Genomic DNA, 22,715 nt, shown 5'->3' with positions numbered 1-22,715 from the left:
ATCGACAGAAAGTGGTTGGCTGAGGACGCATACTGTCTTCCATTCTGCTGCTTCCGTCGGGAATCCTTTTCTTGCTTCTGTTCGTTCCTTCGCTCGCCCGATTACGATCCGGAGCACGTTTCAAATAAAATATTAGGTGTAGCAATTAATTCGTGCCGTTGTACAATAGATGGCTTAACTCACTAAATGTCACAAATTTTTATTATGAAGCATGTGTTTGATAGCTACTGTCATTACGCATCTAACGCAGTATAGATTGTTTGGTCAAAGTGTAAACAACACCATTTTTAAGCATTTGAAAATGTCACGGTTTGTTCCTGACAAAGTGTTTTTTCGCGGAGTACTTTTTCATTACTACTTGCACGGCAGAAGAAAAGGGATTCTTGTACCGAATCGTCACTGGTGATGAAAAGAGGAGGTCTTACAAGAATCCTAGCCGCAAAAAGCCCTTGGTGAACCAGGTCCATCGTAGCCAAAGCGAAATATTCACTTTGCAACGGTTATGCTGTGCATATGGTGGAATATGAAAGGTATGGTGCACTATGGCTTCTAAGACCTAATGAAATTATTGAAGGACAATCGCATCGAGAACAATTAATGCACTGGCCAGCAAAGCTTTGGCCCTAAAACGACGAGAATGGGATAAAAGACATGATAAGCTGATTTTTCAAAAAGACAACGGCCGACCGCACATTGCAAAACCGGTCAAAACCTATCTCGAAAATATCGGAAGGGAGCTGTTAACCCACCCGCTGTATTCCGGAGTAGCATTTGTTCCGTTACATTAGTAGCGATATGGCAGCACAGGGGTTCACTTATTATGAAAGTATTGAAAAATGGGTCTCTGCGGGGATCACTCCTAAAGATAAGAAGTTCTTTCGACACGGAATCAAGGAACTACCTAAAAGATGGAAGAAAGTAGTAGCTAACGACGGACAATACTTTCATTAGAGTCATATGTTTTTTTTTGTTGTAGTTAGGTCACAAATTTCGAATAAAAACCGAACTAATTCAAACACCTAATAGAATGGAGCGTGCGTATGTGTGGTTGACCGTGTCCGTAGAATACCTTCCGAAGGAACAAGAAAGATGCACAGCACCTCTGAAAGAGACAGAGAGAGTGTGTCCCGTGTCCCGAGCAAAAGCATATGCCACCGAATGTTCCACACCCGAAAAGAAAGGCATTTAAATCACCGCGTGCCCGTGAGTCCGTCATCAAGACTTACGCGCCGCGGCACAGTCCATATGGCGGGCGAAGGGGAGGCAGAGAATCAAAGAATTTCAAACAAACGACTCCATTATCCGAGTACCGTGCGCGCGAGTTGGGATTAGAGAGGAGATCCGCCACAGAGAGCAACGACGACGATCGCGCTGCGCCCCGCGGGATGACCTCACCCCGAGAGCGAGAGGAGTGACACTAAACACGAACCACTCACGATCATGGTGTGCCCTCTGTCCGCCACACACACACGCGATCTATCGGAGATGATCGGAGCCACTGGCTGCTGCAGGCCGACGATAGATCGGCGCTCCCCGTAAGCCCCACTACGCTTGAGCTAACCTCGAACATCGTTCGGTCGTTGCGGCAACAACCGCCACCGGGCGTCTGGAATGTCCACTCGGGGGGACCGCCGCCTTGATGCAGTGTAAGTGCTGTGTAACGGCCGCAACAAATGGCCACCCAGCGATAGAAACCCGGGGCAACTCTCTTGCGCCGGGGAGACGTTGACAGAAACACGTTGCAAACAGGTCCAGCGACGCAGATTCAGGTGCCCCCGGGTTCGCGCACAGGCACAGGTTGGAAATGGAAAGCGACTGAGCGCGGTTGATCCAATCAGCTGTTGGTCACAACACTTTGAACGCCAAGTGCCTTACGAAACGTGCCAATAAAAATGCCAACTTCAAAGCCTAAACAATAACAAAACACAGTAACCACCCCAGCGATATTGAGATATGAGGGCATGCATCAATTGCCCCAGTGAAAGAGATGAAAGGCTTACGGCGCAGTACACGTTGTCAATTTTGGTGCACCGTCGTCGGAAGTCCTCGTCGTCACCGTAGTCCTGATTATAAAAGGGCTTCGGGAGCAGCAAGTCAATGTCGGATGGAGAGATGAAAGCAAATTAACTGTGGGTACGTGGTGCCGGTAACCTTGGCATCCAAAGTGAAGCCTTTCCGCAGCACAGGAACAGGAACAGGAAACGTGGCGTTGGTGTGTGGCGTTGATATGGCAACATATTTTCTATTTCCGGCACTTCAAACGGTATTCAAAATCAGCATCATGCGTCCGGAGGCGGCCGGCTTTCTTCCGCAAGCTTCTCTCAAATCTATGCTCTCCGCACGCATCCGCTCCCCTGCGAATAAAGCAATTTCTTTGCGAAGCCACTACCGGGCTTCGAGGCACTCACAATTCATTCTCTGCCCCATATCAAAGACTGAATCTCGTGAATAAAGCGGCGGCCAAGCTTCCCGCTCTGCGGGGGTAACTTCAATCGAGCAGAGGCGTATGGTTCACCCGAGAGAACACCTCTGAGTTGTGTGGCCACTATTGTTCCTCAGGTCGGATGATCTATCACCTCCTTAGTGCCAGGGGGTCTCTGGGTTCGCCTTGGCTGCGCCAGTCGCAAACGTTTTCATGCAGCGGACATCAAATGTTCATTTCCAAAACAAAAGCATACCACAAACCTTCAAAGGAACAAAAATAAGCCATCACCAAATCGGGTATGGACCCGGGCCACCAGCTTTCATGTGCCGGTGTGCCGGTGCCCGCCTGTCAAGCGCCTGGCTGACTTCTCGGTTTAGTCTGCAGCGAAACACTCCGACGCGTCCAACATCCGTACAACCCGATGACAAATCGGAAATGGTTTGGCCACCATTCCAGGCCAAGAAGGTGGCCATCAAACCGACGGCATATGTGTGAGTGGGAACGCTCCACCCCGAGTGATAAGTAGGGTGTGTACGAGTCACCCAAAAAAAAGGCGAACGAAGTTGCAACCTGAAAGGCAGCACCAGGGAGGAACACAGTTCCGAGGTGACTCTGTCCCGACTGTCGTTGCCGCAACCATGAGGTAGCATACATTACTTGGCTCTCATTTGCATTTTGCTACCTGACCGCCGGTGCGGGCTTATATGTATCTTATGTGTATCTTCTTCCAAGCAGTTCGTCATCGGACCTGGACCTGGAGGGTGGCGACTCGAGTGTGACGCAGTGGCGATTCAAACAAAAATTCTCCTCCCCCCCGAAAACCCTGGAAAGTGAGCTCAATGTGGGCCACTATTAAATCAAAACCACTGTCCCCTGGATACTGCATCCCCCGGTGGACATGCCGGATACCTGATTGCCTGATGGTGAAAGATCATCTAATTTCCCTCCAGAGACAGACAGAGAGAGAAAGACAGCCAACCACCCGCTGCTCGGACGTTAGACAAACAACTCTACGTTGCAGATATGAAAGGTTTCCTGTTTTTTGCTCTCTCTGGCTCTCGGAAGTTCGCATAGTGATACCGGAAAAGCCACCCCCACGGGGGAAACCTTGTTGTGTTGCCTTGATTAAATTTTCCCCGAACGTCAACAATTTTCCCGAGCCACTACGGATGGAAGGATGGCGCACAGGTATCAACGGCACAACGGGAACAGGAGCGAAAGTAAAAATGAGATGCACACAGAACTCCTCTGACCGACCTTTGGCCATGATGGCGGCGACGACGGCGGCGACACATTAGCTTTCCGTCCATTACTTGCTTGACCGTGCTTAAATGGCGGTCTTAAACAACCGCTGCCGGGCCACTCCCCGGCGGGGGCAAAACCATAATTAAAGGAGTAAACGCCACTGCTCCGCCAGCGTGGCCTCCCTCGCCGGGGCAGTGCATAAAGTTCATGTTTCTCTCCATCACGCGCGGTTTGGAGAGAGTGCTGGAAGTTTGAAGAGGCAAAAAAAGCATCATAAAAGAAGTGAGCCGCTCGGCCGGTGTAATGCGATACTGTTACGGAAGCAGCGGAAAAACGGAGGACCGTCCGGTGCGCCAACAATTGCTGGAACCTCCTCTACCTCCTGCCGCTGCTCGGTGTCAGTAAGTTAAGTCTGTCAGTGTCACACACCACTTCATTTTAACTCCTGCCAGCTGACGACAACCTCTGCCATGTGTCCTCCCCGCAGGCAGATCACGAATGATGGGATGGGCTTCGTTTACTGCCACCGACTCGCAGCGCCGGCAGAGCGGTGCGCCTCTGTGTCGCTCACTTTTAGGTCCCCAGGCAGCAAGAGCAGCAGCGCAGCATCAGGTGCTTCAGGTCACGCCGGTGGAAGATGATTAAATTTCACTTTCCGTTTCTAATTAACATTGTAGAGTGTGGACGTGGCAGGGTGGTGTCCACCCTGCACTGCAGGGCCAGTAACGTGGTGACGCTTTTCCGTGGAGATATTTTTATAATTTCTGCATCACCAGCGTGCCCGGCTCCAAGTCGAGGAGCGGATCGACGGGTCCCATCGTCACGGTGACGGCGCCGTCTTCGAACGAATCGAAATCCAATTTTAGAACGTCTCTCCCGACCGACGGACCAATTGGCTGCGGATCTCCGTCCATTAGTATGCGCCCCCACTGAAAGATGGCGATTTTCCGGATGGATGGCGCGAAGAATGGTACGATCGCCAGCCGAAGACAAGCCGGTGCGAGCTGAAACGATAATTAAGTGGCGGCCAAAACATGGCAGCCCAGCTGTTTAGCTGGCGGCGACACACCCGTGTCGCCTCGAATTTCCAACCCCCACGCGGTCACTTGAGACGCGGACAGCACGGTGTGCGAACCACCTACGCGCTCGCCCGCTGCGGATCGTGCAGCATCGCCCGGTATTGATCGCAAGCAACAAGCGCCAGGCCAGCGTTCTGTGAAGCAGAAGATCAGCCCGTCGTTCTGGTGGCCGCCGTGTGCCAAAATAATGGCGCACTCTGATTAATTGCCCGAAGGCCCACACCGTCACCGGCCAATTCGCGGAAACTCCAAACACTGGCGGGGCGTGTCCGGCGTGTAAGGCGGACAATAAAAATCGACCGTTGAAAAATGGTGACAACATCCATAATCGCACTACCGACGGAACCGCGACGGAAGGTGTCAGAAAACGCATTCAGCATAAATTAACAGGTCAACCGCAAAACATGGTTCTGGTGAGGTAGGTCGCCCCTGGCCGTTCGGGGACATGCTGTTGTTGGGTTGTTTCGCTGCACGTTGGCTGGAAAGCTACAACGGAACTCGAAACCCGCAGCAGCGAAGGCTGCCATCTGGCAGATAATTGACCACCGCGGTAAGCATACAACATAACACCTCCCGATGTTTTCACACCAAACGCCGTGTGTCTGATGACGTGGCTGAGTAGAAGAATCTCGGAGCAGTCTGCTCCGAGACATAAAAACGGCATCCTGATGCCGATTCATTGAGCCTACCATGAAAGGTACCAGAAATGTATCTGAGTTCGTTTTGCGAGAGCGCCTGACTTTGACAATAGAAAACAAAACAGTTTGCAATAAACAGCAAACAACGGCGAAAGAAAACCGGTTGCTCCTTTGTCCGCGGCACAGACACAATGGCGCCATCCTTGCTCCGGTTGCTCGATAAAGCAACCCGTCCCCGCAAGTGTGACGAGCCGGAATGACGGAACCGTCGGAGAATGCTTTCGTCGTCTTGATTTTGTATGCCAACGTCCTTCAATGAACCCACAACAGAATGTCGAAGGCAGTTGCTTCGGTTGCATCTGGTCCTTCGCAGCACTCGGCTAATCCGAAACGAAACTGTACCGAGTCTCATCCTATTTTAAACCGACATAAAACAGAAAATACTCGTCTCGGATCGAATCGAATTGTTCGGGGGAGATGTTTTCTTGCATCCGCAAGAAAGGCGCGCTTTACTTGTGGCCGCACTTCGACAGCATACGCAGAGTTTCGGGCTGCAGCTGCATCGCTGGGTTTTCACGTCCGTGCAAAAGTGCATCGCCCGCTCCGTATCGAACCCGGACCGGATGCAAATAACAATTTTACACCCAATAAATCTTTCACCACACGCTTCTCCATCAAGCGCCCTCCGGTTGCGGGAGAACTTGTGCGCCGTTCAAGAAAATTCGATTTTTCCTCACAGGACACCGGCTGCCTGAGAAGATCGAGTCGATGGTGGCGCAGCTCCTTCCCACAACGCGCGCCCGATTTCCGGTTCGTTGGATTCAATTCCGGAGAACCGCAAATAGCCTTCCTTTGGATGGTAAAGTTTGGGTTTAATTAGTCCGTCGATCCGAGTCGGTTGCAAATGCGCTGGGTAAGCTTCTAAAAGAAAAAAAAAAACCCAGAAGTGTAGATATTGAGTAAACTTCTTCTGGACTGGATTTGCAAGAAGTCAACTAAACTGTTTGCCTGTGTCATTTTACCCATTTTATATTCGATTGGACACCGTGAGCCGTTCGATAAAGATATATTTCTCCGTTGCAACGGTTCGGGTACGCTTCAAATGTTTCATATCACCAAAAACCCGTACACCCGTACTCCAGGCGACGCTTTTCCGGCGTGTCATAAAAAAAGCCGAAAAACTACCGACCGGCGCATGACACAAATCTCGCAAAACAATATCGGGCGCACCGGGAAACGGTAATGGTGGGCAAAACAATGGTCGGTGCCGGGTGGAACACAAAAAAAACGTATAATCAAAAACTAGTTACTGCAGCCTGCGGCAGCTGCGCCGCGCCGTAGTGTTTCGGGCCGTTTTGAGGCACCGTTTTCGGGGCGGCCTTTTTATAACCTTTTTAAACCATAAGCCGCAGGACTCTGGACGCCGTTGCCGCTGGGCCGAATGGCCGCACGAAATTGCACCTCGGCCCTGGAGCATAAACCAGGACCCGGGGGGGGGGGGGCACTGGCCCGGCGTTTGTCGCCCCGCCGGCCGTTGGTCGGTGCCTAGGCGTTTGATGGCGTTTTTAGTTTATAAAGCATGCTCTGAAATGCCACCCCTTTTCCGGGCCACGCCGGACGATTATTTTGCTATGTTTTATGTAGTCACCCGGGCTGTCGGGTGGGCTGGCGGTGCGAGCAGTAAAGCCCGACAGTCCCGATGCAAGTTACAACTGGCCCGGTCCGGGCATTGGTCGAGCTTAGTAGCCGCGGTGAGCTTCTGGCGTTCGACAAGTTTTAACGAGACAGCAGAAAGAGAGCGAGCGACAAAAACCTTCCGCCGGCGCAATAATTGTGAACCTTTGTGCCGCGTTTGTTTCCGGCGAAAACGGTTCACCGACGCGGCCACGTCACTGTGCCGGGGTGTGCCGGCGAGCGGGAAAATGTAGCAGGATGTGAAAAATTGTTTATATGCAGTACACGTTCATAAATTGTTTCAGCATGTTGTGCCGTGGCCGTTCGCTGCAGCAGCGCCCGGACGCCGCTTTGGATGAAAATTGGAAAATCGAGCAACCGGGCGATGACATGTCCGAGTGGAACATGCTAGGCAAGGACGATTTGGCATGCGAGAAGGGCGGAAAAATCTAAAACAGTTTCTTTTTGCACAGTGGAGCGCAGTGCAAAATCCTGTCCCCAGCGGTGCTCGGGCGCATAATAACGCTTTCATGAGAATGTTACCTAACCGGACGGGAATTGCGACACCGGAGCATGCCAAAGGTAACATAGATGTCGCAAACTCTTGCCAATGCACCTGGGTTGCTTCGACGCTTTCTTCAAATCGACGATCACAGTATTGACAGAACAGCTTTGCATCACGAAAATGAGTGTTTCCTCGGATCAAGTAAACTGCGGAGGCGCTTACCTACAATATGAAAATCATATCAGACAAAATATCAGCAGCTCCACAAATTAGGGAGTCCTCACCTGCATAGATTCCGTTTCGTTTACAGTGCGGACACATCTCCTCTTCGCCTGGAGCCGCTCTCGCTGTGCATTCTTGCCCGGACCTCAACTTCTTCCAACATCGCAACCTAAGGGAGCAATAATAGCAATAGCAACTACGACTTGCTAGATGGTACCTCGTGTGGATTGTTGGAACGGGTGGCATACTGGCAAAGAAACGACGCTGCTTCACAACACTTTTCACTGGCCACAGTTTTCCATTCCACCGTATCACGAACAAGAGATAACCCAGCAAATCGAGCTTTGCGCCAAAATGCAACTGCCAGAAACATCAAACTGACGTTTCCTGTTCGGATAAATTAGTAAACAAAGGTATGTTTTTCGATTTCGAATTTCGAATTAACGCAAAATAAGCCGTTTTTCGAAATTATTCAACACTGGCAAATTTAACACTCCAAAATGTTTATAAAACGTTTCCAATAATTTTCATCGTCCGTTCGTGCGCTGTGCTGAATCGTTTGGATCGGTTTCTTTCGTCCCCAACGGCCCCAATGTTACCAGCTCCGATTAAAGTATGCAAAGGCCAAAAAGGTTAAGCAAGAATATTGGACCATAATTAAATTAGGCAACATCCTGTCGCTCGACCTTTCCCTCGACCCGCGGCAGCTTCGTTTAAGTGAAATTAGCAAACTACCAGGCGCAGCAGCGGTGGAACTGCATACCACAACCCCAATTTGCGTCAATAAACATGCGATTTTTATTTCACTCCGCTCTTCGCTGATGCAATCCGCGCGGCTGCTCCGTTCAGGACATTTGCAGCAGCAAAAATACAAGTCGAAGTCGAGGTTTCGCGAACCTTTACCGGGTTCTCTTCCAGTTTTTCAGCCTGCGAATTGTTGCGGTTGCCGGTCACAAAGGGTCGCCGCCGGCCGCGCGCGATGCCACGCGAAAAGATTCCACCATCTGAATAAATGCAACATTCAAAAACCAATCTCCAAAAAGGAAGTTCCCGGGAACCTTTTCCCAGTTTCGCTTACGACGGCTCGCCTAGCCCGGGGACGGGCAGACGGCTCTGTTTCAGGCCAGAGCATCATCAGCGTCCTTAATTATTAAAATTAAATTTAATGAAAGAAAATCATTTCCATCTGAATTTTTCATTGCCTTTTCTTCTGTTTTCATTCGCAACCTTTTTTTGTGGATCAGCCGTTGGGCAGCTCTGGGCGGTTCTGGAGATCGTCGGGAACGTTTTTCTAACCGTTGGTGGCACCAACGACTTCAGCCAGGGTCTGAAGTGGGTGCAGAATTTCGCTCTGGACTCTGCGCCACTCTCTATGGCTCTTCATTACGTGAAGCACTGCGAAAAACAAGGCTTTTTGCCGAATAAAAATTTGCAACGTATTCATGGAACAAGGCCGTGCGACTTTAATTACAATGAAATACGCAATCGAAAATCGAATTACCAGTACGTAACTCGAAAAAGCAGGAAGAATACGCCACCCGCCCCAACAAAGCACAGAATGGTCATCAAATAATTTAATTGAAGCCTTTTGCGCTACGCTATGCGTGTGCCACAGGAGCTTTTGCTAAGATATGGCCCTTGGTCGTTCGCGGAAAAAGCGGCCCTCTGATGGTACTGGTACTGTTATCGGTTACTTCATTTCCGTCGTCGGTTCCGGGAGACCGGGGCAGAAGCGACCTCATTTCTCATCAATCTTGCTTGTCATTTAGTTTGGTGGCTACTTGAAGGTTTGCCGTATTTTTTTCTGTCCTAGCTATCGTTAGCGAACCGCGGTGCCGTCGTCGGACGCCACCCTCCGGTGGGCAAGAAAAGTGACACTGGTAATTGAATTCTTCAAATTTCCGGACCAGCGCGCTTCTCATTCGGCGCCTCTCTCAAACTCCAAAAGGCGACCATTTTCCGCGCAAGGAAGCCCTTTTTTGTGCCCTGAGCCTCTAGGTGGTACAGGCGATCCTTTTTTTTAGTCTGGTATGTCTGTATTCTTGCTCTCTGGACCGATTTGTCGTTAGCATGTCCCCAAAGTGTTTCGCAACATCCGGCGGCCCTCAAGTTGGGTACAGAGCAGGTTTCCATACAAAGTGTGCGAAAATGAGCAGAAAGTAGATTGAAATTACCTCTTCAAAGCGCCAAGTACCGCACAGGTACACAGGTTCCCGGTTCCCGCGGGCGCGCCTATGTCTATGTTGTATTTGGAAAATGGAAAATGAATATTTACACATTTCTACACCGGGTGCCGGTTCCATTTCCTCCCGTTTACCGGTTTTCCAGGCCGAATGGCGGGGCTGACTTTCCGACCGGGAGGATGGTACCGTGTCTGGAGAACATTTATCATGTCCGATTCCCCGCAACGGTGCCGCTGCTTCCCGTTGCCAACGAGCCGTGCCCGTGGTTGACCAGAAACAAGGTAGAGAGACAAATTTAAGCACGAATACGGCCAATTCGCGCCCTCGGTGCATTCACGTAAGCTGCCGGTGAGCTCACGAAAAGTTTAATTGGGAAAGTTGTTGTTATTTGTTCAAGCATCAATAGATTGGCTGCGAGACAAGTTTTGGCGGGAGACCCCCGTCTGCTGAGGAAGTCGCTTCCATCCTACGTACACTCGGACCTCGGTCCTTGAGGGAAGTGGCGGAATCGGTTGTCTAGTTCGGGACAAGGCGTTCGAATGTTCGAATGTTGTGGTAATCCACTGGTTCCTATGTTAATCCCCCGCCCTGCAACAGGGCGGTCGGCCCAGCCCCGGGGGACGCTGACTTCTAACTCTTTTGCCCATTTTTCAACGACCAGGAACAATCACAACAAACATGGTCCATATCCGCCTCCGGATATACACCATTTAGAATGCAGCACACGCTCGCCTCGTTCAGCTCCGAAACGGCCAGCGTTGCATATTTATGGTCGAATGTCCGTCCGTTGTGCAGAGCAAAGACCGAGTGCCAGAGAGGATCCATCAGCGTGTTGTAAAGCGAATCGTAATCGTTATTTTAGCAGAAGATATAAACACAATCCGCAAAACATACAAAGCCACTTCCGGGCGCCGCAGTGAGTGAGTTTCCCGATTATTCGTAGCTGTGCAGGATGTCTTGAAGTGGTGCGCCACGGCTCCCTACCATGTGGCGTACCGAACAGAAGGACCCGGGCGCGTTCGGTAAGGATTCACATTTAATTTAAGGCTTGAGTGCTTCGGTATGTGCTGTGGTTGGCAGAAAGCAAACCTTACATCCGGTCTGCGAGGACCAGAACCTCGGCGGCGTCAATGAGGCTTAGCGGAATTGAAATTGACACCAGCACCAAAACGGATACCAACGACACGTGGGGCTCCTTTTTTTGTATTCCTAGGCGAATTGAGGTAAAGAAATCATCGAATTGGCACCATTCGGTTTTGGAAAAGAGCCTGTCCCCGGAGTAAGTCCGGAATGCGCGCGATACACATCTCACATCAGCGACTGTTCCGCGCTCGATTAGAATTAATTACGCTACGATCTTCGTGAGAAACCACAGGCACAACTCAACTGCTTTTCATCTTTACGATGCCGAGAAGCATCTTCATGATGAGAGATTAGTTGGCAGCTCAATGTCCAATTTCGGACCAATAAAATCGTTGCTTCACTTACCGTTTCGGTTTTCACTGTCAGCGGGCTTCATCTGGATCGGATGGTGCATCTGTAACGAGAAAGCAAACACGGCATTTAAAACCACTGGTACTGCGGAGCACCGGAACCGTCGGCCGCCACCAAAGCGAACTCGACAAAGTGCACCAAAAACAGGACTAATTCGTTTCTAATCTGACAGCGATGATATTAGTCGACGGACGCCGCAGACTTCGACAACGCCAAATGGATCCATTTCCAAACGTGCCCCAGCGCCAGCGATGTGGAGTTGTTGATCGCACAGCACCGCATCCTGGCAGCATAATTAGCGTAATGGGCAATTTATGGAGTGAACAAGGCGCGCTTGCAAACATCATCGGCGAATCAGATTAACGCCGCTCCGAGCCACAGAGAGAGCCGACCCTGCCACACGTCTTGAGGTCTGGGCGGATGCGTCGTAATTAGCAAATGATTCGGCGCGCTTGGTGTGCGATGGCCGATGTGTCGGGGAACTAGGTGATGAAACCATCTCGTCATAACTATTACGGGGTCACTGTGGAACGAGCGCCGCCGTGTAACTTTCGGCAGTCAGGCATTAAAGACATTCGGCTAAGGTAAATGCTTAATGGTAGATTTTCTTGCTCCGGCCACCTTCAACCAAACGTTCCCGAAGGCACTCCATCACGTAATGGCGACGGTAAAGCAAATATTTCCTTAATTAAAACTTTCGCTCCTTCTGTTCCACTTCGGGAGGTTGTGTTGGTTTGGGTATTACAATTATTGTACTGCAGCGTGAAGGCAGGACACTCCCGGTATGTGTGTGTTCCGGGCCGTCTGCGACGGGAAAACTCATCCAAAACACTACAACAGTAAGCCAACCGACAAGAATGGGTGGCATCCGGTTCTGCCCTCTGGTTCAGGATCTAGTTTCATTATTTTAGCCACTAGGCCAATCTTCTTCATCTCGCCTGTTATCAGTTGAGATTGCCGGTGACTGTTTATGAGAGCCTCTGCCACGGCCCAAGCGTGGCTTCTTGAGAAAACACACCTCAGCCCAGCGGACGATTCAGCGAGGGTCTTTGCGAGGGTCCTGGAGCGGGAAGTTTACTTCTGGAAATATAATTCTTGAGCTCGAGTGCTATTGTTTGTGAAGTAGTTCCGAGAGACCGGCGGCTACTGGGCATATTCGAGTAAACGGAGTTGTGCCTCAACTCCTACCTCCCTACCTGCGCCCAGAGAAAAGCGTCGCAATCGTTACTCGTTTGGGGAAGCTATGCAAACTGCCAACGACACTCCGAACTGACGCTTAAACCTGTGTCGGTACTTGTGAACCGCTTGCGAATGGTTTTTCGTGCCACCCAAACCAAATGCTAAGCATTGTTTTAAGGATTCGAAACATGCAAAATTATCACTATCACTGTTATTCTATTTAGATTTGAGTGGTTTTCTTAAAATTTCCACTTAACATCGAACAGGCGTTCGAATTCAATTCTATCCAGTAACACGGGACAAACTGATCCTTTCTATTATCTTCTCTCACAATCGAACCTGTCGGTTCAAACTCATAGCTATCGCTCGGTGCACCAGGAAATTGAATCAAATCGAAACGAAGCTAACTGAAATAGTGGGCCACACCCATTCCTGACAGCTTTCGATGTGCGTCGCAATCGATGTTGTTGACGCCAGTCCAGCACGTTCCTACTCGAAGGCCCAGCTCTCTCTCCCTCTCTCTCTCTGTCGATGTCAATATGCAGACATGCAGAAAATGCAACCGGACATATGGAATGCACCGTTCGGGCGCCGATGAACGTACCGGGCACCCGACAGGCATTATAGGCCAGCTCCTCCCTCTGCAGGGAGCAGGGAGATGTTAGCCGGGGCGGAAGACTTGGGGATCCTCCTAGGAACGATCACTGGAACAGTGTTCGTAGCGCTCTACTGTGTTGCCGGCACATCCATTATTTTAAGCACGGTCTCGACGTTGGCGGATCGAAGCTGACACCTAGCGTCCTGGATGGGAGGACCAAAGGTCGACCACGGCACGCTAATAATACATGCGCTAATTATTATACAATAATTGAGTTTTCCATAAGACGGTGGCTGCCGTTGGTTGACCTTATTACCGGGCGCCGCGAATCACTTAGCGGAACTTATCGCAGCCGAACCGAAATGACGTGCGTCGTCGTGAGGTGAAGGAATAAATTAGCAGCACGATTCCGTGACCTCTTCTCCCAGATCTACGGATCCCGACTTAAGCAGGTGCCGACATGCCGTTTAAGACTGAAAAGTGCGCCATTGGAAATAATCACTTAAAGCTGATTATCGAAATGTACCGATAGGTTCCGGCACCGAGATTCGCGTCACGATGGGGATTCAAAATTCCCAACACGTAGCACAGCGCCTAGATTCCGGTCTCAGTTCCGTGATGCTATGAATTTGATGGAATTTAGACACCATCGCCGATATCGCTCAAATTGATCGCTTAACGAGGTTTACATTTCTTTTATTGGCACTCTCGCTGCCGTTCGGTGGCCAGCACTTCTCAATGGCCAGCCGTTTGTTGTCGTTAGTCGGATTTTGGCGCCGGTAGAACCGGGACACCGAGACACCCGCCACCCCGGGCGCGATCGATTGGGTAAATTCATTTGGAGAGTAACGAATTGGCCCCGGCCTTCAAAATGCATCGCCCAGCTCGGTACGGCGGCTACGTGGGCTGCATCCGCAATCGTTCCGTGGTCAGATCTCGGCGCTAACGCGCCGGACGAGATGGATTCTGAAATGATTCAATTAGGAGGTTTCGATGGCGGTAACGAACGAAAATCGCTCGCCCGCTTTTGACGAACCCAGTGTACGGATCGCTCCGGCTAGGCCGCCCCACGGAAAGGTCACCCACGGTACAGGCGCGAACCGTTTCGCGCGTTCAGACACTCTTCAATTAGGCACACTCGACGGTGCGGCCTATCCTTGCGCCAGGACATGAGCGAACGCTACGCACACGGGCGCAGTGTCGCGGTTCGCTTTCGACCACAAACACGCAAACATACAATTTAGCCTCCGTTGGTGCACTTAATTGAGTTCAAGCGACGGCGGTGACGATGGCCCTGGCACACAACTATCAGCACGGTCGGCTGGCTGGCCGGAGAATATTCGTCCGCATCGTTCATCGGTTCCTAAAAACCACCCCGTTTCCGGTCCTTATCGCGCTTAAACTGCATCCTCGTCATCGTCGAATGATCATTATTCGCATTAAGTGCGCTCTTTGTCCCTGCGTTCATTACACAGCATGGAGCTGGAACGGATCGAACGGTGCTAGGACCGCGGGCACGCTTAGCTCATCCTGGCCCGTTTGCTTTCGGTTCGCATTTCGCCGCGCACCGTGCAAGGACGCGTAATGTGATGTCTCGCGTCACGAAGACCGAACCAAACCCATCTATATTCACCACTGTGTCAAGTGTGTCACATCAAATGCTCATCAAGCATCCCAACAACTGCTGACTTCATTACGTCGGGGACCTTTGGCGGCCGGGATTTTGGTGATACCCCCCCGTCAGCCACCAGCGTGTGGTAATTAAGAATCGTGTACTAGCCGACCGATTTAACGCACCTTAAACTTCACCAGCTCTTTCTCTATCGCTCTTCAAAATATAATGGCCCAATTCCGTGTAACATACGTGTCAGTTTAATAAACTTTTCCCATAGTCCTTGGCGCACTCAGTCAGGCAGGGAAATTTATTACGTCGCCCCGTTAGGCGAAGCTGTGGTCCACAGGTGTGTTGTGGGCATCTAATGGAGCACAGGAGTAAGTTTCATCATGCTAGCTAGAACTCCTATCGTTATGCTTCAGTCACGACCATCAGGAGCCGGCCTCTCGGCTCTCATGCAAGTAATTCTTCATTATGGGGCGAAACTTATCCACTGCATCTTAAGCATTTTCTGATACACTTCAAGATCGCTGCCAGAAGTGCCAATCACCATTCGGCCACACTGCCAGCGAGCAGCAGGCGAGTGAAGATTTTCTTTTCAAGCTAATTAAGAAGCGCTTCCCGGCGTTCGATGCTCGTAAGAGCCGCTCACAGGTTGTGGAGTATGGACCGGCTGTAAGATTTATGGCGGAAACGGCCGTCAGTCTCGCGTAAGTTTTCACTCTACGTGCTGCGAAGGGTCCTTTACGGTATCCGGTCTGTGTGTATCCTTTACGGTATCCGGTCTTGGGTCGATAAGTTGCTCAATGGATCTTCAGTTTCGCGCACCGTTGATGTGTTCAACATTGTTGGATTTTCTCTATTAGTAAGGATTACAGTGTTGTTGCCAAACTCTCGGTAGGTTGGTTCATAAGTAGTTACGCTCTAACCAACAGATTAGTTTTGATAAGCTTCAGGCAAGAAGTACGCAAATTTGTATAAACTTGAGTGTAAATCTTCAAGTTGCACCTTATACCCTTCTACTTGAGTTTTTAAAAGAATGACAAAATTCATAGCCCTTTCTGTGGCCATTATATGCAGTTGGTGCACTTCGGACATCGCAGTTATCGCACCTCTCGTGGCCAGCAAAACTGAATTCTCTCAGATTGGCCGTTTCATAATTTATTAAAGCCGAAATCCCGGCTGGGGACTAACTGGGACACAATCGATCGAAATGGAATTACCGAGAGCTCTTTTCGCTCTCTCGTGCCCTGCGTGGCCGGCCTCGTGCCTCGTGTGGTTGCAACAGAATTCACAGAAAACAAACTTATAAAAGGATTAAAATTCGAATAGCCCGGCGGCTTAGAAGCCAATTACGGGGTCACCTCACCGGCAAGGATGTGTTTGTTCACATGCAGACGAGCTGGTCGGCCGGTCCTGTGAAGTCGCCTGAATATGGAGAGCACGACACTGGCTGGACACAGTGTCGTACTCACCATTCCTTGGCGCACCCAGCAGCCTTGCTTGAAAGTTCACACACGTCAAAGAACGCTCCCGAAGCGGGACGGAGAAGCCAAGGACATCTAGCACAGTGCAACAGGTCGGTCGTCGGTCGGTCTGTTCGAATCCGGGCGGTCCACCGGGCATCCTAGCGAGCGCCTTAAGCACCGTGTACCAGAGTCACGAGTCGTCGTCGTCAGTTCCGTCCCTGACTGCTGTGTGTGTTCTTTCGAATAAAACACCGGCGATCGGTTGTGCTCCAAGTGTCTCGCAGCGCACCCAGCGTTCGAACGGATTGTGGACGGAATAGCCGAACGATTTTGTAGTATAATAATCGGTTTCCCATCCACCGAAAGGGACGACGACGACGCCGACGGATGGCTTTTCAGGGCGGCTGAGTGGCTGAGGTTCCGGCTGCGCAGATAGCGAGGGCACATCGAATCGGAATATAAATACGAGACAGATTAAATTCAATTAGACTTTCGCTACGGACCAACATGCCGGAGCAGCAGCAGGAGCGTTGTGTTGTCCTTCGAACCGGCCACCGTATCGGCATCATCACGTGCCCGGGCACGTCCTTGCTGCTGTCTGTCTGTCTGTCTTGTGGTTCAACTCTCAAGGCCCCAGCACTGCAGCGGCGGTGGTAGCGGTGGTGGTCACTGGAGTCGAACTGGGTGTGCCAGAAGGCACCAAAGCGTTTCAATTGTGTCGCCGTCGACGGGCCGTGCAAAGCTGGCCGACACGACAGCTGGAATGTCGGGAGCCTCTGGGAGAACTCCGTCAGATCTACGATATGTGTTGCCTTTAATCCTTGCCGCGCTTCCCGGTGCTTCCGGTGGCCCGGGGAACGGATTAACAGGATTTCTCTGCCACCGCACAAAGTATACCCCTTTCTGTCGGTTGGTTGGTGTCGGTCTCGCGGTGCCAGAGTAAGGGAGTGTTTTCTGAAGGGTGTCACCACGTCACTACGAGGACGTATAAATTCAACGTAATGCGCTCTCTTCAGTTTGACGTGCCGTTGCCAGGATGGGGATCAGAATTTTTTCTGCCCAAATCTTCGCCAGTGGATCGGGCAACTCACTCACGCTTCGGACCGCCATTATTTGTGTTTGCCCGTCCCGGGTTTGCTCCTCTGCGTTAGTTTTTCTCTCCATCAGCACTTCAACGCATCCCGCATCGTGCCGGTCGTTCATCAATTGGCGCCTCGTGTCTAGACTGGGTTCTCCCGGTCGCGCTCCTCGGTGTATCCTCGCTGGCGCATGGCACACGGCACGGCAATGTTATTGCTGTTAATTCCCTCACCTGGGAGTTATAAACATGAATTTTAATGGCGCAGCATAAACCAACTGTCGACGACGCCGAAGCAGGGGCCGTAGTTGGCTTTGTTTTGACTTTTTGGGGCCGGATTTTTCCTGTGCACTCCGTCGTAGTTGGGCCTTCCGTTTTCTGCCATACGACTCACTACCCACTCGGTGTCAGATTCGATTCGGGTTGATGTGTGGTGTGGTTGGAGCTGGCGTTGGCCCGAGGCCACCTTCAAGAATTATCTCCTCTTGTTGACAATTGGCGCCGAGGGTACGATTGCAAATATTGGTCGAGCGCTTCCGGGCCGGCCACAAGAAGGGGATCCGGACCCCGTGCCGATGCACACACCACAGAGGAGGAGAGTTCTTGGCACTTGCCAAAATGATCCCCCAATCGACGACCCAGGACGACGAGGATCGCCCGCTACTAGACACGCTACGGCCGCGCTGCTGCTGAAGAGGGAAATAATTGCACGATTATGACACCGGAATGGGGATGCGAAGAAGCCAGCCAGCGCTGGCCTTAAGTTGTGCTCGTTATCGGCACTCCCGCCCGGTCACAGGGGCCGGCCAGAATATCTCCCAAGGACCCACCGAAGAACCTTAGAAGATGATGATTTGGAGCAGTAATTTCTACTTTCGTATCGCGTTGCCTGCCACCGTGCAGCGACCGTAATGGCTTCATTTGGGACCCGTTCGCAGCTCAGCCCCAGTGCTCCCGGGAGGAGGAGCCGGTATCGCTGCGAAGGCATCGAGACTTCGTGTTGTGTGCTTCGTGCTGACTGGGGAGATTCCGGTTCCCTATCGTCGTTCCGGTCTTCGTACCACGGACCTATCCGTCAGGGGTCGTTGGTTTGAGTATTTCGAAGTTTAAATAAATTGTACATGCACGGGCTCTCTCTGGTTCGGTCGTTTTACGGGCGGGTGTTTTGGGCCATCCCACGCAGCGCTTGCTGGCTGCTGGCAGATAAGAGGCCTTAAAACTTGAAATGCTGCAAGTTATGTTGGGGTTTAATTGAACGCATGAACAAGATAAAGTGGCGCCCGGTGACGTGACCCTGTTAGCGCCCGCAACAAGATGTAAGCCGTAAAAAACACTAAGTTTTCTCAACTATTTCTTATTAATCCTTTCTAAAATATTTTCCTCCAGTGTCAGTGTAAGATCTCATGAGCCCCTTTATTTAGCCTTACTTTTAATGAAAATTTTTCAACATAACACTGTCGAGTTCGAAGCATGTAGCAACAGTTGGTGCGAGTTGGAAAAATTGAAACTGATTAAATTAAGAAAAGATTGATTGCCCAACTGCTGGATCAAGTTTTTTGTAATTACATCACACTTTCACCTGAGAATCGCTTGTTTGCATTTCCCCCTGAACAACGTAGCTGATTAATTCTTCAAGCATTTCATATTTCATTCGCCAACCCAGTTTGTCCGAGTTATCAGCATCATGTCCAACCAAACGGGCTCTGCCCTTGATGACAGTTGGTTCATGAAGATACAAGTTCCGTGACATATCTGTACGACTCATCAAAGTAAAGTGTAAAATCTTTCTCCACCAAAACACCCTTCACCGCTTTTCGGAACGACCCAAAGGCCAGAAGTTGGCAAGCAAAGGGAAAAAGATTCCTTCACACCGTCGCATCGGGACAACGGCTGGTCCCCCGAGGGGGCTGATAAAATTAGAACATAATCGTTTTTCAACAGCTAAATTTATCGCAAATTACTCTTCAATCTTTGCACGAGAAGAGTCCTGCCTCTCGTGCCGCACTGAGGCACTATGAGAGAGAGGCGGTTTTAAACCGACTTATAAAATAAGGATTTTAGTTTCCCTGAAGTAGATTTCCGTGTTGCCTATATTCCGAGAATTCATCTGTCAAAGTCGAAAGAGTGATAAAAATCACTCTTTAAATCAACTTGCGCAACTGTCCGTAGAGAAAAAGAAAAAAGTCAGAAGATTCTTCCTAAAACAAAATATGTCCGACTAGCACATAGCAAATTGCTCATAGTGACATCCGTCGACCGATTACGCCAAAATGTATGCAACCAGCAGAGCACGCACGGCTAGGTTCATCACTCGGCGGTGTGGTGCAGTGTTGCCAGCCGAGACGAAAAGTCGAGCGCACCGAAAACCCGGAAAAGCTCAACTTCTCCGGCGGGGAAAGGTGGGTGGGGGAAAGCGAGGAGGAAAACTATGTTCTATAGCAAATTTGTCGCATTCAAGCAAGTCTGTATTCAAATGAATCTTTGGACCTCATATCCTCGATCCGTGGAGAGAGACAGAGTGAGTGTGTGTAGTCACGGTTCGACCAGGAAAAAGTTCACATCTCCCGTTCCGCGACCGCTGCTACAATTGATGGCATTCCTTTCTCTCGCTCTCTCTGCACGATGCGAAAGCCGGGCGAGTTAATGAAAATGCATTTAGGTGTCATTCATTTCATCCTCGCTTCCGTCGGCGCCATCTGGCCCCGGCTGCAGTAGCCAGAGCGCCGAAACCTTTCGGCAGAACCGGCGAAGCTGATTTTATTTTTGCCCCCTTCTTTTCGCTTGGCAGCCATTTCGTTAGCTTCAAGAATTTGGTCAGAAAGGTCCGGCGGAATGCTGCCCCTGGCACTGGCAGGCCACTGCAGTGGTAATTTCTTTTCCGTGCGTCCCATTTCCTGCATCTTTTCCTGTGCGCTCTCGGAAGGTTCGGAGTGGTTTTAACGTTCGATTCCCGCAGCAACATACCGGCGCGCACCCAGTGTTTCCTTTTTTCCCCCACAATTGGTTCGCATTCAAAAAGCACTCACAAACAAATGGTTTGCACTGTGCTCTTCACATGACCCACACACAAAGCACATCTACGGGCTAGCCTGTAGCCCTCTTCGCGAAGAAACTGCAGCCCGTGGAAAGCTATTAATTTTCAGCTCGTGTCATCCATCTCTCTGGTAGCTTCGGTCCCTGGCCCGGGACCGAGGCTCTAAACGCTCGTCAACAACCATTCACAATGGAAAGCCCTACGTTGCTGTAGCCAGGACGGTCAGTAGTGGCCGGTGTGGATTATCACATCCAGGATCACATCGCATCCCGGTGCTCGAGAAGATCAGGACGATGGTTGCCCAATGGCCCATCCGGAGCATGCTGTTCCGAGAACGGTGCAGCCAGGTGGCACTCCCAATGACCGCGCTTACGTCATTGTGCCGTACTGATTATGGGTTTAAGCGATTATGATTATGTAAATTGAAAATAATAGATCGATTAAAGTTTAATTTCCCAGCACTGCATCGAGCAGTTTTCCAGCAGCAGTTTGTTGCGCTCAAGCGATACTGAGGGAGTGATGGGTTGGCCAAACCCCAACGGGGTCCATCCATGGCCGGTCGGGTACACTATCGATCCCTGCGAACACTACTAATCGCACACACACACACACACAGCGCAACCGTTCGCTAATTACTTAATTCGTTTTCATACCGCTGAGAGGCTTAGATGTCACAGTGTATAACGTCGATCCGGCGGTGGCCCCCTCGGTTCGGTTCGGTTTTTCAATTTTTCCCCATCGGAACACAATTAAAATCAGATTTATGGCCGTTACGGGCAATCGAACACTCCATTAGCGTTCGGTCCACGGAGGATGCTTCGGGGCCTGGGCTTAAACGCAGCGATCAGCGCGTGTCAATATGCTACACGCAACGGTTTAGGACGAGTACCGAGGCCGACCACACGCAGCACGACACCGTTTCGTTATGGGTTTTTATCTGTTAGCACCAAGCGCATAAATCAGCAGCCGGCAGCACTTACAAGCGTTAAATTGTATCTGTTTTTGTTAGCAAGAAAATTTATGCGTTTACACTCGTGATTTTATGTCACGCGGCAGCATCCGTACATTTGTGACAATCGTTTCATTTGTAACAATATTTTTTGCTGTCCACTCTTGAATCCACTTCCGTTAATCCAACACAGCGGCTCTAATGCACAGCAGGAAAAAGGCGGAAGTTTATCAATGCCGTCACAGTGTCACACGGTATCGAATACAATTCGAACCATTTTTTTTACGCAAGAAAACCGAACTTATTGGATTTAAAAAAGCTTCCAATACTGGGTTTTTTCTTCATAAAATTCCCTATCCTTTTAACGTGCATTCACTTCGATTCACCGATATCCGGTCCTCCGTAGCGCGGGTTGACGGTCTATTGATGAACGCCAACACCATTTTCTGGAAGGAAGTACGCCCCCGGCTCTCTAATAAACTCTAAACTCCCAACCGTAAGCCGTGTTCCCAATCACCGTTTCGATTTTGCAACACGCTTCTCAGTCACGGCGTGGAAGGAAGGTGTGATGGCCGGAAGTTGAATCAGTGCTCTCGGGAAGATTAAAGAACGGCATCGAGCATCGTTCATGTGCCGGCGTGATGTGTGGCGTATAGCGATTGGATGGAAATGGTGGGATGTGTATTAATATAAAATTACAAGCGAAGAAGAAGACGGCGACGAAAACGAAGAAACTGAACCCAACGACGAGCCGGAAATATGGCACCGTGCAACGATGTGGGTTAGTCGAACGGGCCGAACAGAAAACATCGATCGAATGTCGGCCCCCGGGACGACGGGACGGCTTCCCAAAGGCCGTCTCCTCTTCGATCAGACCGGGCGAAACTACTACACTTTGAAGTGATGGCGGGAAAAAAGCGAACGAGAAAGAAGCACGCAAAGTTCATATTCAAAAGCGGCGCTCGGCAAAAAGCTCCCGGCGTGCCCGCCGGTTGCCACTCCACACCCGGGTCCGCGGCACCGGGGTTTAAATGATTCCAAGGATTTCCTCATTTTCCTTTCATCAAAGCCCGAGAGCACAGCACTTACATGATCGTCTGAACGCCGGCATACATGGCGGCAACCGGTTAATCTCAAGCACTCCCACCTACCGGGGCTGAGGCCGGCGATGAGCCAGTCGAAGAGCATGTTAATGCAGCCGACGCCAGCGCGCGGCGCGGCTGATGATGCCGAAACTCAACAGGATCAAATCATCATTTCGTGTGGCGAACGAAGATTTTTAGCACCACTCCGGATGAGATGAGCAAACAGTCGGGCAACTTTCGATT

General features: G+C 50.6%; 1 protein-coding gene across 1 annotated transcript in view; it reads right to left on the bottom strand.

Moving 5' to 3' along the window:
- LOC128275204 (CUGBP Elav-like family member 2) overlaps positions 1-22,715 on the bottom strand; it is a 170,225-nt gene that overhangs the window by 57,326 nt on the left and 90,184 nt on the right. The window contains exon 4 of the mRNA XM_053013619.1: positions 11,460-11,508. Coding sequence (XP_052869579.1) covers positions 11,460-11,508 — 49 coding nt within the window. The remainder of the gene's footprint in view (positions 1-11,459; positions 11,509-22,715) is intronic.

The sequence above is a fragment of the Anopheles cruzii genome, chromosome 3 (assembly GCF_943734635.1).
Source record: "Anopheles cruzii chromosome 3, idAnoCruzAS_RS32_06, whole genome shotgun sequence".
In the NCBI taxonomy this organism is placed as follows: Eukaryota; Metazoa; Arthropoda; class Insecta; order Diptera; family Culicidae; genus Anopheles; species Anopheles cruzii.
The sequence above is the reverse complement of the archived record's forward strand: the minus strand, read 5'-3'. Positions and strand labels throughout refer to the sequence as shown.